This window comes from Amblyomma mixtum, chromosome 4 (assembly GCF_055824585.1).
Source record: "Amblyomma mixtum isolate Tamu chromosome 4, ASM5582458v1, whole genome shotgun sequence".
Lineage (NCBI taxonomy): Eukaryota > Metazoa > Arthropoda > Arachnida > Ixodida > Ixodidae > Amblyomma > Amblyomma mixtum.
Window position 1 is genome coordinate 136,296,056 of NC_143015.1, and position 14,198 is coordinate 136,310,253.

The 14,198-nt window shown below is 48.2% G+C and overlaps 2 protein-coding genes across 2 annotated transcripts in view; one reads left to right on the top strand and one right to left on the bottom strand.

Annotated features, from left to right (window-relative positions):
• LOC149348342 (uncharacterized) overlaps positions 1–14,198 on the top strand; it is a 358,890-nt gene that overhangs the window by 285,411 nt on the left and 59,281 nt on the right. The gene's annotated exons all lie outside the window — the stretch shown is intronic.
• On the bottom strand, positions 8,974–11,817 carry LOC149348357 (uncharacterized). The gene is made up of 7 exons (XM_089585799.1): positions 11,639–11,817; positions 11,338–11,523; positions 11,058–11,195; positions 10,863–10,992; positions 10,476–10,672; positions 9,819–10,273; positions 8,974–9,493 (listed from the first exon to the last, which is right to left on the bottom strand). The coding sequence occupies exons 1-7, from the start codon at positions 11,800–11,802 to the stop codon at positions 9,006–9,008; spliced, it is 1,758 nt and encodes a 585-aa protein (XP_089441925.1). The 5' UTR covers positions 11,803–11,817; the 3' UTR covers positions 8,974–9,005.

The following is a 14,198-nucleotide window of genomic DNA, read 5'->3' on the forward strand; positions in this document are numbered from 1 at the left end:
CTGCAGCTGACACGCAACGCAGGTTCTCCAATGAGCGCGCATCGCAGGATTGGCTCTCGGCGCGGCCGCGATTTGGATTTGTGATAGTGATCTCCAAGGCCATTAGACTGCGGGGTGTCAGTGAAACCAGAACTAAATTTCTTCGGCAGATCTAATTTTGTCTGCATGTTTAATTGAAAAACAAAGTACTTCCAGCTCATTAAAAATATTTTAGATAGAAATATATCTTTCTACATTAGTGTCACAGAGTGCAAGTACACTTGGACTGCTCACCATTTGCATACACACCACATGCAAACTTGCCCTCGAAGTAAAAATAAATAAATAAATAAATACTGTCATGGTGAGTAGAAGTGATCTGGTACCGGCTTTTCTATTTGGGCTTCAGAAATAGCCCGAGAGGGCAGACAATTAACCTATAGCATGAATGTTATATCAATGCCATCGTATGTGGTTCAACATTTATTCATCATTTGACAATATTGCTGCAATGTGAAAAGACCACTTTAGGGCAACGTTATCAGCATGTTGCTTGGTAACATTGCAGCAACATTATCTAATGTTGAAGAATGTTAGCGCAACATAGTACAACATTGGCAATGTTGTTGCAACGTTGCAGTAACATACTGTGCTACTAGGGCAGAGAAGCGAACGAAATCACTTGAATGGATTTCAACCCCTTCTCAGGGAAGAGGCGCGTAGCATATATGCAGCATGATGCAGTGACTCTAGCCATGGGCCTACAGCGACGTCCACCGTACCGTTAATGAGGACCACCTGGGTATGTCGGACGACACTTCGATTTAAAAACAAAACGAGGAGGAGGTAAACTTTATTAAAGAAGAGGTCTTATGCGGGGATTGGGGTGACGTTCCCTCCCCGCGGTGGGCTCCTCTTCTAGGCCGGGCGCCAGGTGGCCGACCGACGATCGGCGACCTCTTCGGCTCGCTCTGTGACTCGAAGTTGAACCTCCCGGTCCGAGCTGAGCAGCGCGGCCTCCCACTGAGATTTGGTAGAGAGCTGCAGACTGTGCGATGGCTTGTCTTGAGTACATGAGTATAGGATATGTGCTGTGTGTCTGCCTTTTGGTGCCCACAGAGAGAACAGATGGGGCTGTACTGCTCCGGGAACCATATGGAGCACATGTACGGATTGAAGAAAGTTTGGTTTGGTTTATGGGGTTTAAAGCCCCAAAGCGATTAAGGCTATGAGAGACGCCGTAGTGGAGGGCTCCGGGAATTTCGACCACCTGGGGTTCTTTAACGTGCACTGACATCGCACTGCACACGGGCCTCTAGAATTTCTCCTCCAAAGAAATTCAACCGCCGCGGCCTGGGTCGAACCCGCGTCTTTCGTGTCAGCAGCCGAGCACCATAACCACTGAGCCACCGCGGCGGCTTGGATTGAAGAAAGTGTCAGCTGCCGCCAACTGGCTTGTTGTGTTTTACTCAGAGATTTATGTGGTTCTGGGAAGATCTGTCTTTTTTCTTGAAGTGGTTAGTAATTTATTTGTAGGTTGTCACTAGCTCCTTGGCCGATCTGAGCTCGGGATAGCGCACCTCCCGGTTAACCACTGGAAACAGGGCGGAACTGGATTTTGAATTCCGATCTCCACTGTGATCTATACAGCATATAGTACTTCTAGTAGCGTGGCCGTATAGTAGAGCGAAACATTCCCCAACTTTTTCGTGGGTGTTGAATCAATGTTGAGTTTTGTGTAACAGCATGACAGCAAGTCGAAAATTCACGCAGCGTGTGTGCATGTTGTAGTGTCCTTCTTTACCGCGAAAACCTATACATTTTCCCGTCTCAACCTCTGTCTCGTTTGCAGTGAAACTGCGCGCACAGCTTTGGAATTGTAACCTTTCTCTCCTAGTAAAGTTTGACAGCGGTACTTCCTTGGTAGAGCTGCGCATGATGCAACCCGAGACCGGATGCGCCGAGATCCAGAAACCAGAAGCCGACGAAATTTCGCCAAGGGGATTGGTGACGCCATCTGTTGCCTGCAGCCTTAAGCGCCACGACACCAAGGAGAGCGTTGCAAGTTGCGCGCGTCCTTCGAAGGCGCTACCGCTGCCCATCAACGGCAACCTGGCGCCGGTGGCTTTCAGTTCGCTGATCTCGGCGCAGACGATTATGGGTTTTCAGAATGCGCAGCTAAATCATGAAAGTACCGTTGTTAGACTTAAAAAAAACGTTATCCAATGCTTGAGCTCTAGGCTCATTTTCATTGCGTCGAGGCAGCAAAAAAATTTTAAGTCTTCATGAAAGATATGCAGAGTAGTGCACTGCACGGGCTCGGGCCAGTCCGAAAGCCCGGGCCCAGCCCGACCCGCGGGCCGGGCCGGGACATGATTTGTTTTGCCGGGCCTGGGCCGGGCCCGGGCCTGAAGTTGCGGGTCCGGGCTCGGGCTTAAAGCTGCGGACCCGAGCCGGGCTTGGGTCCGTACAGAAACGGCTGGTGTCCGACTATTGATTCACTATTGCAGAGTGAAGTACACAACTGCGGCATTGGAGCAGCGACACGGATGAGCTATGGGTTATAGTACGCGCTGAGAAAAAAACTAAGCTTTATTCATTGGCTAATATATTTCGTTATTTCCACACCGCGGTGGCTTAGTGGTCAAGGCGCTTGATTACTGAGCCGGGAAACCAAGGTTTGCTCCTAGCCTCGGCGGCTGCATTTCTCTTTAAGCGGCAAGCATGGCAGCCATGTAGTACTTTGTAGTATCATTGCTCGGTGAAGAAACCCAGGTGGTAGAAATGATCCGGAGCCCTCTGCTTCGGTGTGTCTCACAGCGTGACTCCCATAGGGCCCAGAAGCCCCAAAAACATAGCTTTTATTTTATAGCTTTATTTTTCTCATGTGGAAAAATTCACAAACTAAAGCGTGTTTGGTATTGTTTTTGATCAGCTGACCGGAACGTCTCGTAAATGAAATAGCCACAACTTTAGCTAGAGTTTGTAAATTTCATCTCATAACCACATCTATCCCTCCTCGCTTCTTCAGCCTGGTTGTCATGACAAGTGTTTTGGTAAAATTCAACCGGTATTAATTGGCCATTGATCGTTCGTCATTCCAAAACATACCTAAACACTATTCGAAATGCATTCGGGAAGAGCATATTTGTTTCGGACGCTTATAGTCTTCAAAACACACACCGTGAAATACTCACGCCTTTTAACTTTTCGTTTCTGCTGAAAGGCGACCAGTTCGGCTATGGGTTCAACCTGTGAGATCGCGTTCACTAAAAAAATGTCATCTCACTGCTTACTAGGCAGCTTTAATGTTCATACTTCGCGGGCGGCAAAATATAACTGATTAAAATCATGGGGGAATGCAAAGATTACACGCGTATGGAGCCCTTTATATTTGGCTCTCGGAACTTCCGAGTTCATCTTTGCGCACCTGCACGAGATCACTGTCCAAAAGATGCGCCTGGCGAGCACTACTCTTAATCACTTCCTTCTGGGTTAAAAAGAACCAAATTTCTGGAAGCCAAACTGGGGTTTCAGAACTTTTGTCGGCCAGTTTCTTATCGGTCTAGTCGCAGTCTAATTGCTCAGAGTGAGCAGTATACCTGAAGCGATACTGTGAAACGGGCCGGGCCAGGACTGGGCTTCACTCCGGGATTCACGGGCCGGACCAGGCTCGCTAGAGCGATAATTTAGCTGGCCTGGGCCGGTCCCGGGCTTGAAGCCGCGGTCCTGGGCCGGGCTCGGGCTTCACGTCTCAGGCCCGGGCCGGGCTTGAGCCTCAGACTGATGCCCGTGCAGTGCTCTAATGCAGAATACTATATACTGTGTTGCGCATTTATCTGTCTGGGTTGTAAACATTCTCCTGCGCAAACTACTGGCCCAATTTGGCTCAACCGCCAACCGCAATGATAGTGAGATTTTCGATAAATATTTTAAGAAGGAACTTGGATTGGGTTGTATGGAATCGGCGAAAAACTGCAGTCGGCTGCAGCGGAATTTTTGCCGCGGCGATGGATGGATGGACGGAAGATAAGAGCGTCCCCTTTGAAACGGGTTAGTGGCAGTTCCCGCCATGCTCGGCTTTTTTAATTTATTTTTGTTTAACTGTGTTCTAAATTGTTACTAAAATTCGCCATTTTCTTTCAATACTGTTTCCTACACTTCTAACCTTATGTCACCTCTCTGCTTTTCAGCCATTAATTTTCTAATCGCTTTTTGCTGACATCCACCACATATTTATTTACATGGCCATTATTATCTAAACCCCAGAGCCTCAGAGAGTGTCTGCATCGACATCCGGATGGATACCATCACATATTAGTATGAGGTGTTCAATTGTTTCTACAAATCTACCACACACAGCACATGTGTCATCTTCGTTAAATTTGTTTTTGTAGCTGCGCGTTCTACAGTGGGGAGAGCTGTATTAATATTTTTTTTAAAGCAAAATTCGATAGTTCGGCATTTCATGACTTTGTTGCCACTTGGCCGGCAGCGAAAGATGCATTTATTGCTAAGAAATTTGGGTTCGAAGTTGCAAAGTTTTTCCCGCCGCTCTGATTCAAACTTGAGATTCTCTTATGACGACACAGGACTAAGTGACGTGAAACATGACGTGAACATGGCGTAACGCAGACTCCGTGATTTCTGACGTCCAGCAGTGCGGCCTAGCAGCAGCCGAAAAGAAAGCTACCGCCGACCGCACGTTGAAGGCATCTATCGGCTGTTGCGGCCGTCGCTACCGTCGCTTCGTTTGCACCGGCGTTTTGCCAGCCCGCTGTCGAAGTCGTCAACGAAGTTCTCGCAAATAGAGACCTTTAGCATACCGTGTACCTTGTTACCGTAGCGGAATACCGAAAGCCCGCCTACCGCCGATGAGCAGGCGTTGATTGGTCCTGATGCTGCAGGCGCGCGCGTAGCTGTCGGGTACGTGGCGCCATCTGGCGATGTCAAGGAGATTTGCGCATGCATTGGCTGCGCCTCAGTGATTCGTGCTCCCCTTTTCCTAGTGTTGCTACAACCATTGGTTCTAGCAACACTGTTTTGTCCTTTGACGTCATCACGCTTGTACTTGCGAGTTTGGCCTGTGGCGGCGATACGTGTATTGTGGTTCTTGCTCTTTTCTACGTTACAAGAGCTTTGTGGTCAGTTTGAGTGGTATGAGGAACTACCCCGTATACGTGCCATCTTTATTTGAGGCCAACCACCAACCAAACAACTAAATAAACCCCTATCTTATAGAGGGAAGAAACGCAGTCGGCGTTCACAAGTGTTTTCCCAGCTGGTGTTGCCGTGAGTGGACATTGTGTGAGATGTGTTTCTTGTGACAGAAGTTGTGATGTCAGCTGTTGCGTCTTCGGGACGGAGCAGGTTCAGAAGTCTGCGAGGTCTCTTTCTCTCTCTATTTTAGTTGAACGGGCCGTCGCGGTGGCTCACTGGTTATGGTGCTCGGCTGCTGACCCGAAAGACGCGGGTTCGATCTCGGCCGCGGCGGTTAAACTTCGATGGAGGCGAAATTCTAGGAGCCGGTGTATTGTGCGATGTCAGTGCATGTTAAAGAACCCCAGGTGGTCGAAATTTCCGGAGCCCTTCACTACGGCGTCTCTCATAGTCTGAGTCGCTCTGGGACATTAGACCCCATAAAACCAAAACCAAACCATTTTAGTTTAGCATTTTATTGCGATATTGATGTTGTCCTGCGTTTCCGTCGTCGTTTTGGTGCGATGTTGCTCAGTGCTTTCAAGGTTCAGTCGGTTCCTAGTTCAAGGTATACCTGTAAGTAGCAGTCAACATTGCACTAAGAGCTACTTAACTGCTCGATTGGTCCTTTGCGTGTGCAAAATTCACTGAAACTTGAAAAGTCCTTTAGGACAGGCGAACCAGCGCAAAGCATCTCACTGTCGACAGCAATGCCACGCCGCATCGTCCTGAATTTGCGTTACCTCTCCGGCCTCTCTGGCACTCCGATGCGCACGCCTCTCCCCTCTAGCCACCATAGCGCACGTATGCGCATGGTAGGAAGCAGTCGAAAAGGCCATTGTAACACTTACAAGGTGAGTATGGGAGATGGATGCGCTCGCCCTCATTTCTGGTTTCTGAGGGTTGAATCTCCATGGCACCGACGGGGCCAAAGCAGCGCCTCCTCTGCTTAAAGGTTGGAGGAAGGAAAATTTCCTCCCTTTAGAGGGACCATGAGGAGAAATTGAAGTTGGCTGGTATCGACAGAACACCAGCTCCTGATTACAAAAACGCCACTCATACTGACAACAAAGCTCTCTTAACGTAGAAAACAGCAAGAACCAAAAGACAGGTATCGCCGCCACAGGCCAAACTCGCAAGTACAAGCGTGATGACGTCATAAGAAAAAACAGTGTTGCTAGAACCAATGGTTCTAGCAATTCTAGGCCGCCGCGGTGGCTCAGTGGCTATGGTGCTCGGCTGCTGACCCAAAGGACGCGGGTTCGATCCCGGCCGCGGCGGCTGGAATTTCTTTGGAGGAGAAATTCTAGAGGCCCGTGTACCGTGCGATGTCAGTGCACGTTAAAGAACCCCAGGTGGTCGAAATTTCCGGAGCCCTCCACTACGGCGTCTCTCATAGCCTTAGTCGCTTTGGGACGTTAAACCCCATAAACCAAACCAATCTAGCAATTCTAGGACCCGAGAAGCCACAAATCACTGAGGCGCAGCCAATGCATGCGCAAATCTCCTTGACATCGCCAGATGGCGCCACGTACTCGGCAGCTACGCGCGCGCCTGCAGCATCAGGACCAATCAGCGCCTCCTGACCGGCGGTAGGCGGGCTCCCGGTATTCCGCTAACGGTAACAAGGTACATGGTATGCTAAAGGTGTCTATTTGCGAGAACTTCGTTCACGACTTCGAGAACGGGATCCATCGTAACGCTGGCAAAACGCCGGTGCAAACGTAAACGAAGCGACGGTAGCGACGGCCGCAATAGCCGATAGATGCCTACAACGTGCGGCCGGCGGTAGCTTTCTTTTCGGCTGCTGCTAGGCCGCTCTGCTGGCCGTCATAAATCACGGAGTCTGCGTTACGTCACGTGCACGTCATGTTTCACGTCACTTAGTCCTGTGTCGTCATAAGAGAATCCCAAGTTTGAATCAGAGCGGCGGGAAAAACTTTTCAACTTCGAATCCAAATTTCTCAGAAATAAATGCACTTTCGCTGCCGGCCAAATGGCAACAAAGCCATGAAATGCGGAACTATCAGATTTTGCTGTAAAAAAATATTAATAGAAAGCATTGAGGGTTTTTATCGGTCAGTGGATTCCCAAGTGAAATTTGCCGACGGCCGACCATCGGTAAGCAATTGGACAGTGCTCGGCAGCCGGTATCCTCGGCCAACCAATGGCGGCCCCTAGTCGGGCCGTGGTTGGCTGCCAATTGGGCTGGTTAATAGTTCGCCAAAAACGTTTAGCCAGCTACCGGGGTAATGATAGGAAATTAGTCGGCACCCAACGCTCGGGCAACCACACGGGGACCATCGTAGGGCCATGGTTGGCTACCCACTGGCTTGGCCGGTGACGTATATGGCAGACGCACGCGCAGTAGGCGCGTGGAAATTGCGGACCAAACGCTCGATCGACGTACGTTTCATATTATCTCAATATTTTTTTTTACGAATACACTGCGCGCATGACTGCTTGCATGGTGAGCCTAATTTATCAATCGGTGAAATGTAATGTGTAAGCAAAATGCAGGTGCAATGCTGCGGCATCAATTTCGTTGCAATGCTGAGCATTTAAAATTGTCGGACGAGTGCCGTTTCATCGAGAGATAAAAGGAAAGTCCCGTAATTGTGACATCAAACGAAACCGAAACTCAAAAGTTTCGGTTTCGATCTTTTATTGAAACTGGGAAGCAATTGTTTTTTATCTAGACGTAATGAAGCAATGTAAATTTTGACTTGCATAATTTGAGAACAATGAATAAAACAACACATTTATTTTATTTTTGTTCTTGCGAACATATTTTTGACAGCATATCTACGGAAGCGCGGTGTCAGTTACAATGACTGAATCTGCAACGCGATGCTCTTCCCGCGCTTTCCACTCTGTGCTTTCGTAGCGGCGTAGCTGGCATCGTGCTCTGTTTGGATCTGGAGCATTGGTTGTTCCGTGTCTTGGCCTTTCACCATGACAACACCACCTGATCTAAACGTCGGAAGGTAAGACCTCATTATGGATCGGTTCTTGAGGGTGAAACGTCGCCGAGAGCTTTATCTGGCGAAGACGGGCAGCGTACCACGACCTGTTCATCGCGCCACCCTCTATGGGAGCGCGCGGCCGAATAAATACCACGTGACCTCCGAGTAGGGACCAAGCCAGCCGGTAGGTGCCGCTAAAACTCACCCCCTGAGCAGCGTTTCACGCGCTTCGGCTGTGCCTGCAAGCGACCTGCGCTGGCGGCGCGCAGTTCCGCGGAATAGTTTTCGAAGCCATTATTTGGCATGAGAGATGGTTGCGGCAAGGTAAAGCCGCAGGCCAGTGAAATGAGAGTGGCAGTGTTGAGGGAAAGAGCTCCGGAGCTGAGGGGCGGCGGCGGCGGGAGGTCAGCCGCCGTCGTGCTTTCGACGGACGCGACTGCGACGACACTCGCCTTTCCTGCTCTTTAACCGCGTTCTCACTCTTTTTACTTGGCGGGCGATGGCAGCACAGTTGGAGCAAATTGGCAGTCTCCCTTCTCGACTCCCGTGCACGTTCATTCCTCCGTGTTACGTATTTGACGGGCAGGCTGTCCAGTGCAATATTAGATGAATACGCGAGCCCGGCCTCTTTCCCCTTGTTTTTTGTCATGCGCTTAAGCTTTTGAACTCAAACTTTAGTGATGAGTCTTTTTAAAGGGCGAGATTGTCAACTTTAATGCATGCAATATTTGTGGAAATTTTCAGGGTGAGCTAAGCAGTGAGTGTTCTGTTCATGCAGATTTAACAAATGATTCCAAAAGCATGTGCTGTGAAAAAAAAAAGTGCCAGTGGTGCTTTATTGCGCCATCACAGAAATAAGTTCTATACTTTAAGTACTTTTCGAGAGCAAGGTTTTTTGTTCAACAATTTTCTTTTTTCATTGCGCTCAGTCAGCTGGCCAGTGAAGTTAGTGAGAAAGGGCCTCATAAATTTGTGACACACGAGCTTCACAAGCCTCATTCTATGGGCCACACTGTCATCCATGGCGCACTGAAAAAGCGGATTTTTTGCAGCTGACGGCAGCACCACAGCTGTGAACCGTTTTAGTGGCTGCGGTCCTTTCACGAGCTCGGCAGCTACTCTAGAAGCTGCATTCTCTAGAATTGTGACGAAACCCACAAAAGCAAGGGTAGGGTAGGAGAGCCCTCCTCTATCGATGGCAGCTATCAGGGCTGTTGTCGTTGAGGTAGATGATGGAGCACGCAGCTTGCCAAGGCACCCTGAGCACTCAATGTTGTCTTGTATAGCTCTTACAAGAAAGCCAGCAATCAATGCCAGTGTGCTTGACATCAGGCTCTGTTGCGGAGGGACTGGAAATGAGGGATGCAGTAAGAAAAAGCAAAGACAACCTTGGAGTATTTCAGTGCTGTTACAACATATTCACCACAATTATATAACATATTGAAGACAATGAACTGATTAGTGATTTTGTTTACTTACTGGTGCCTGCTACAGAGCCCTTACAATCTGGCCCATGGTAAAGTGAATTAAGTAAAAAAAAAACATGCAAATTGCTTTCCAAAAAAAGCTACTGACAGCGCACTATGCACTTTCTAGGGCTCGAACAAAATCATGTTAACATGCAGTTCCTTGGAAGTTATTTCTGATTTACATTGATTAGAATACACTGCATACATGGGTAGTGTTCCAGAGCAGCCAGGTGAGGGAGCAGAAGCTTTCGGAGATCCTTTCTTGGAGTAGCCTTGCATTCAGTTTCAAGAGGCAGATTCGGTGCTGCCCCTAATGCGCCCACCACGCTTCCAACATTGCCACTGGCCGAGGAGTGAATTATCCCAGTGACCAGGATTTTTTGTAGAGCTGACAAAGCCGTGTATGCGTCAGTTTGGTCGTTGCTCCCATTAAGTTGCCTAATTGTGGAAAACAACGACTCCACATCGTCACTGGAAAACTTGCCAGTAAGAACAAAATGGAAGCCTGATTGCACGAGATGCTTTGTGCACAGAACAGTAGACATCGTTGCCACATTCAGCGCTTCGTACATCTCTGCCGTTAGAAATTCCATCTTGTGGCTGGTGCCATCCTTCCACGAAGCAAAGTACTGCAAGCATTCTGACTCCAGCCACGAAAGCCTACAAAGTAAACAAACAAACAAAAATGCATGAACACACCTCATGAAAAAGGCAGCAGAGCTCTCATTGCAATATATATTTACGAAATAAAGAAAATAGTTTCAAAAATGATAAACGAGCATCACTTTCCACTACTTTTCACATGGGCTTCACGTGCAAGATAAGACTTCTAAAAATTAAGCATTTATCAATCACTACATACCTCTCATCCTCTGCACTGTAGAACGGCATCCTCCAGGCGACCCTGCTCATTATGTGGAACGTGGTGCTCTTGACATTGTGGAGGGCAAACCATTTGTACACAGTCTCCATGAATTCTACAGTGGGCAGGCACTTATCAAATCCAGGAGCACCAAGGCGATGCCCATGCTGCTGAAGGAATCTGAGGACTGATGTGACCTTAAAGAAAGAAAAATATTGTGAGCATAATCACTTTGGCCCAACGCTTAATCACAAGCTACCACTGCGTTTATTTGAGTGCCACAAGTGATTTATTTCTTGTGCAAGGTGCATAAGAGTGTTGCAAGCATTTATGAAGGGTGGAGCAGTATAATGTTCACAAAAACAAAGTGATCAATGCACATTTTACCTGTGGTGAGAAAATGTCAACGGCTCTACTGACGTTCATTTTTTCGAAATTGCTGGGCCACAGATGTTTTTTTGTCAGGCATCGTACCAGCCTGAAAGCACCTTGCCGTTCTTGTATCTCGTACAGCAACCTACACAAAAGTAAAGTGTTAGCAAATTGCAACAAATGTTCAAAAACAAGAGAGTTTTGTGTAACCTTAAATAATCTGGCAGGATCAGTTTTCCTTCATTCCTGAAGATCCTCTTTGTATCCAAAAACTGCGACCTGATGTTTTTGAGGATATGGCAGAAGTCAAATGATAGATACAACCGCTGACTTGAATCAAGAGGGTGCCTAGAAGAGATGTTTAAAAAACAGGAGTTAAGTTTGAACGTGCATCGAATGTTTTTTTATACGCACCTACAACAGAGGATGTAGTCCACAAATATTGAGAGTAAAATGTACATTACATGGGATGTTAAATGATCACACTCACGTGATGAGAGGTCGGATAGGGCCATCCGACAAGCTTGCAAAAAATTTGCAGTTGGCTTGGTGGTTGTCCGCAAGAAGTCGCACCACTTGAAATCCTGCATCTTCGACTGATTTCATTACATTGAGAGCAAGAATTTCAAGTTGCTCCCCAGTTAGGGCCTTGGTAAAATAATACCCGACTGGTAGCCTGCAAAAAAAAATGCAATTGCCAGATATTTGCTACCCTTTAGTACTTTCGAGACGTTAAAGCTCTCAGACCAATTACCTGCCAATCTAAGAACACAGCTGAAAGTTTTATATACCTGTAATGAGTGGCCAGTCCAACAAACACAAAGCAAGGAATGTGGGTCGCCAGTTCATCTTGAAGGCGAAAATCGGCTTCCACGCCACCCATGTTCACCAGGCCATGAACAGCATCCGACAGCTTGTGATATGTGGTGGCTTTCTTCAGCGACATTTCATCCATAATCAGCGAGCCACAGGTACTAGCAGAAATGTTTTACCTCTTCAGAGTGCTGCCTTGCTTCCATGTGGATTCGCTGCTTGATCAGTGATGAGACCACCTCTCCCGTGCACGCACCTGTATATCGCTTCAACGTTGATCTGCAAGGCAGGGCCAACACACCAGTCTCTCTGAGGAGTTGGTAGCACGATGGTGATTTAGCGTGCCAAAGCACACAGTTACGTATGGTCTCCTCACGCCAGCGACCCTTTGCCACACTTAAAAAAGCCAGCTGTTCTTGTAGGAATAGGCCCTTTTCGTCATTTTGTTCCACTTTCTCCTGGAAGTGTTTAAAATTTGTTAAGAGCAAGTTTCGTATCAAACGCTAAGTATAATCAATATGGTAATGGACACTATACCTGGAAGACTACGAGGTTCGTTTTTTTCAACACTGCCGCTGTCCTCCTCTTCTATTTCTTCAGCAAGGCAATTTCCTGCAGCAGCTCCACATTTTTTTTTCCAAGCCTTCTGCATTTTCTGGTCAGGGTTGCAACCTGCCTAAAAAGCTTTGCAATTCTTGCAACTGATAACCTACTTTGTGTTGCACGTGCTTTAAGCAATGGAGCTGACTTCAAACTATTTGCTGGCGGCTCTTTTGGAAGAAGCACCACAGCAGGAAACGAAGGAAGGCCAGAGGAGGCTTCTTGCGTGGGCTCCGATGAAAGTGATGGTAGCTCCAGCACAGCTTGTGGTGAAGCTGTTTTCACAGGATCAGAGCTACCAGGCTCCTGAATAGGCAGTGGCTCCCTGCTCCCTTCAGGTCTCGTAGGTTCTTGAGCATCGGGTTCACCCACTTCAAACTCATTATGAGGCATACACCTGCTTTGCCTGCAATACAGTCATTACACGAATTTTGTTACATAAATTCAGATACACCAATATATTTAAGCATAGAATTTAAAACCAGCGTGCATTACTTATGCTGAAATACGATTACTACAAAAAATGGTGAAAAGAATGGAATATACCTGCTTTTCTTCGCACGAGGAAGCTTGCTTGGGGAAGAAGCTGGAGCAGCACATTTACGGTTCAGCGGGCGCCGCAGATGTTTTTCTGGCGGTTGCAGATATGCCGGGAATTCCGGAAAAACTGTAGGTACGGCATCTGCCTTTAGCCTCCGTATCTTGAGGTTTCCTCTGTAGTCGTCCTGCTTAAAATGCAGGCTGCATACTCTGCTCCGGTCTTTTGGTATCCAGGGCTGTTTCCCTGGCCCTGAAATGCAAGGAGTGCCATTACAGAAATGCACTTACCGGGCATTACTGAACGCAACGAAAACTCGACTAACACAGCATCAGCTGATGATCGCAAGCCCTTTCGTTCTAATGATCTTGCTATCACAGCCAAGGCCGTCGCCCGAAGTGCTCGAGCAAGCGATATTTTAAGCACGTTTAAAATCAGGTGCAGCTTCATAGCTTACCTTCGGCTTGCCGCGAGATGTTCTTCAGCCACTGACTCCGTATCTCCGTCACAGGAAACTCGTGAAAGGAGATCCCTGTTGGCGTTCGCCCGCTCGACTTGCAGAGCGGCACACAACAGTACACCATACTGCGTGAATATGTCGCAAACGCGGAGGCATTCGCCGCCACCCACAGGCACACGGCACGCCAAAGCTTCTTCCGGTAAAGTGGCAACCTGCCTACTGAAAAAGAATTCTTTGGCACCCAGCTTAGCGGCCGCTCAGCACGTAAATCGAGGGTCCACACGTGGTAGGTTGCAGTGCTCTGCAGCCGGTCGCCGTCTCGTCGGTTTCGTCGTGGGGGTGAGTTACAGCGCCACTCTCAGCGGTGGCGGCTTAGAGAACTAAAAAATACAGCACAAGCAAAAGCAAAACTGCGGCGCTGGGGCGGCGTTGCACGCGCAGGTCGCCCAATATACAGTAGGTCGTGCAGCGTACGGTGTTTGCAGCAAGTCGCAGAAGACGCAGAGGCGGCAGCATGCTCTGAGACATTCCCCCATTTACAATCCGACAATCCATCACGTTTAGCAAGTGTTGGAAACGATAGATTTGCACCGCTCGGGGACTGCTTAGGGCAAGCATATGCAGCAGTGAATTCTTTTGAATCCTCTGTCGTGGCAGTTGAGACACAGTGTTCGAGTGGAGATCAAGCTGAGTCAGATGGAAGTGACTTGCACGGCCAAAACGCTGGTCCTGTGGAGCCTGATGAACATGACTTGGTTGATGTTCCCGACAATGCCGAGTGTCCAGAGGGGATAAGGAGCCAGTTGAGGGCTTGGGCTGTGAAGCATCATATCAGGGGAGCGGCAGTTAATTCACTGCTTGACATTCTTAGGCCGCACTTCACTGATCTTCCTAAGACACAGTATGCTCTAGTGTCCACTCGACAAAGCGTGCCACTTGA

What these genes read in the sequence shown, in the direction of transcription:
- LOC149348357 (XM_089585799.1), bottom strand. Translation starts at nt 11,802, where the DNA reads ATGGATGAAATGTCGCTGAAGAAAGCCACCACATATCACAAGCTGTCG. An exon ending in GGACTGGCCACTCATTACAG is followed by an intron (nt 11,524 to 11,638) that starts GTATATAAAACT and finishes TTTTTTTTGCAG; the next exon opens with GCTACCAGTCGGGTATTATT. An exon ending in TGCTCTGGAACACTACCCAT is followed by an intron (nt 9,494 to 9,818) that starts GTATGCAGTGTA and finishes CCTCATTTCCAG; the next exon opens with TCCCTCCGCAACAGAGCCTG.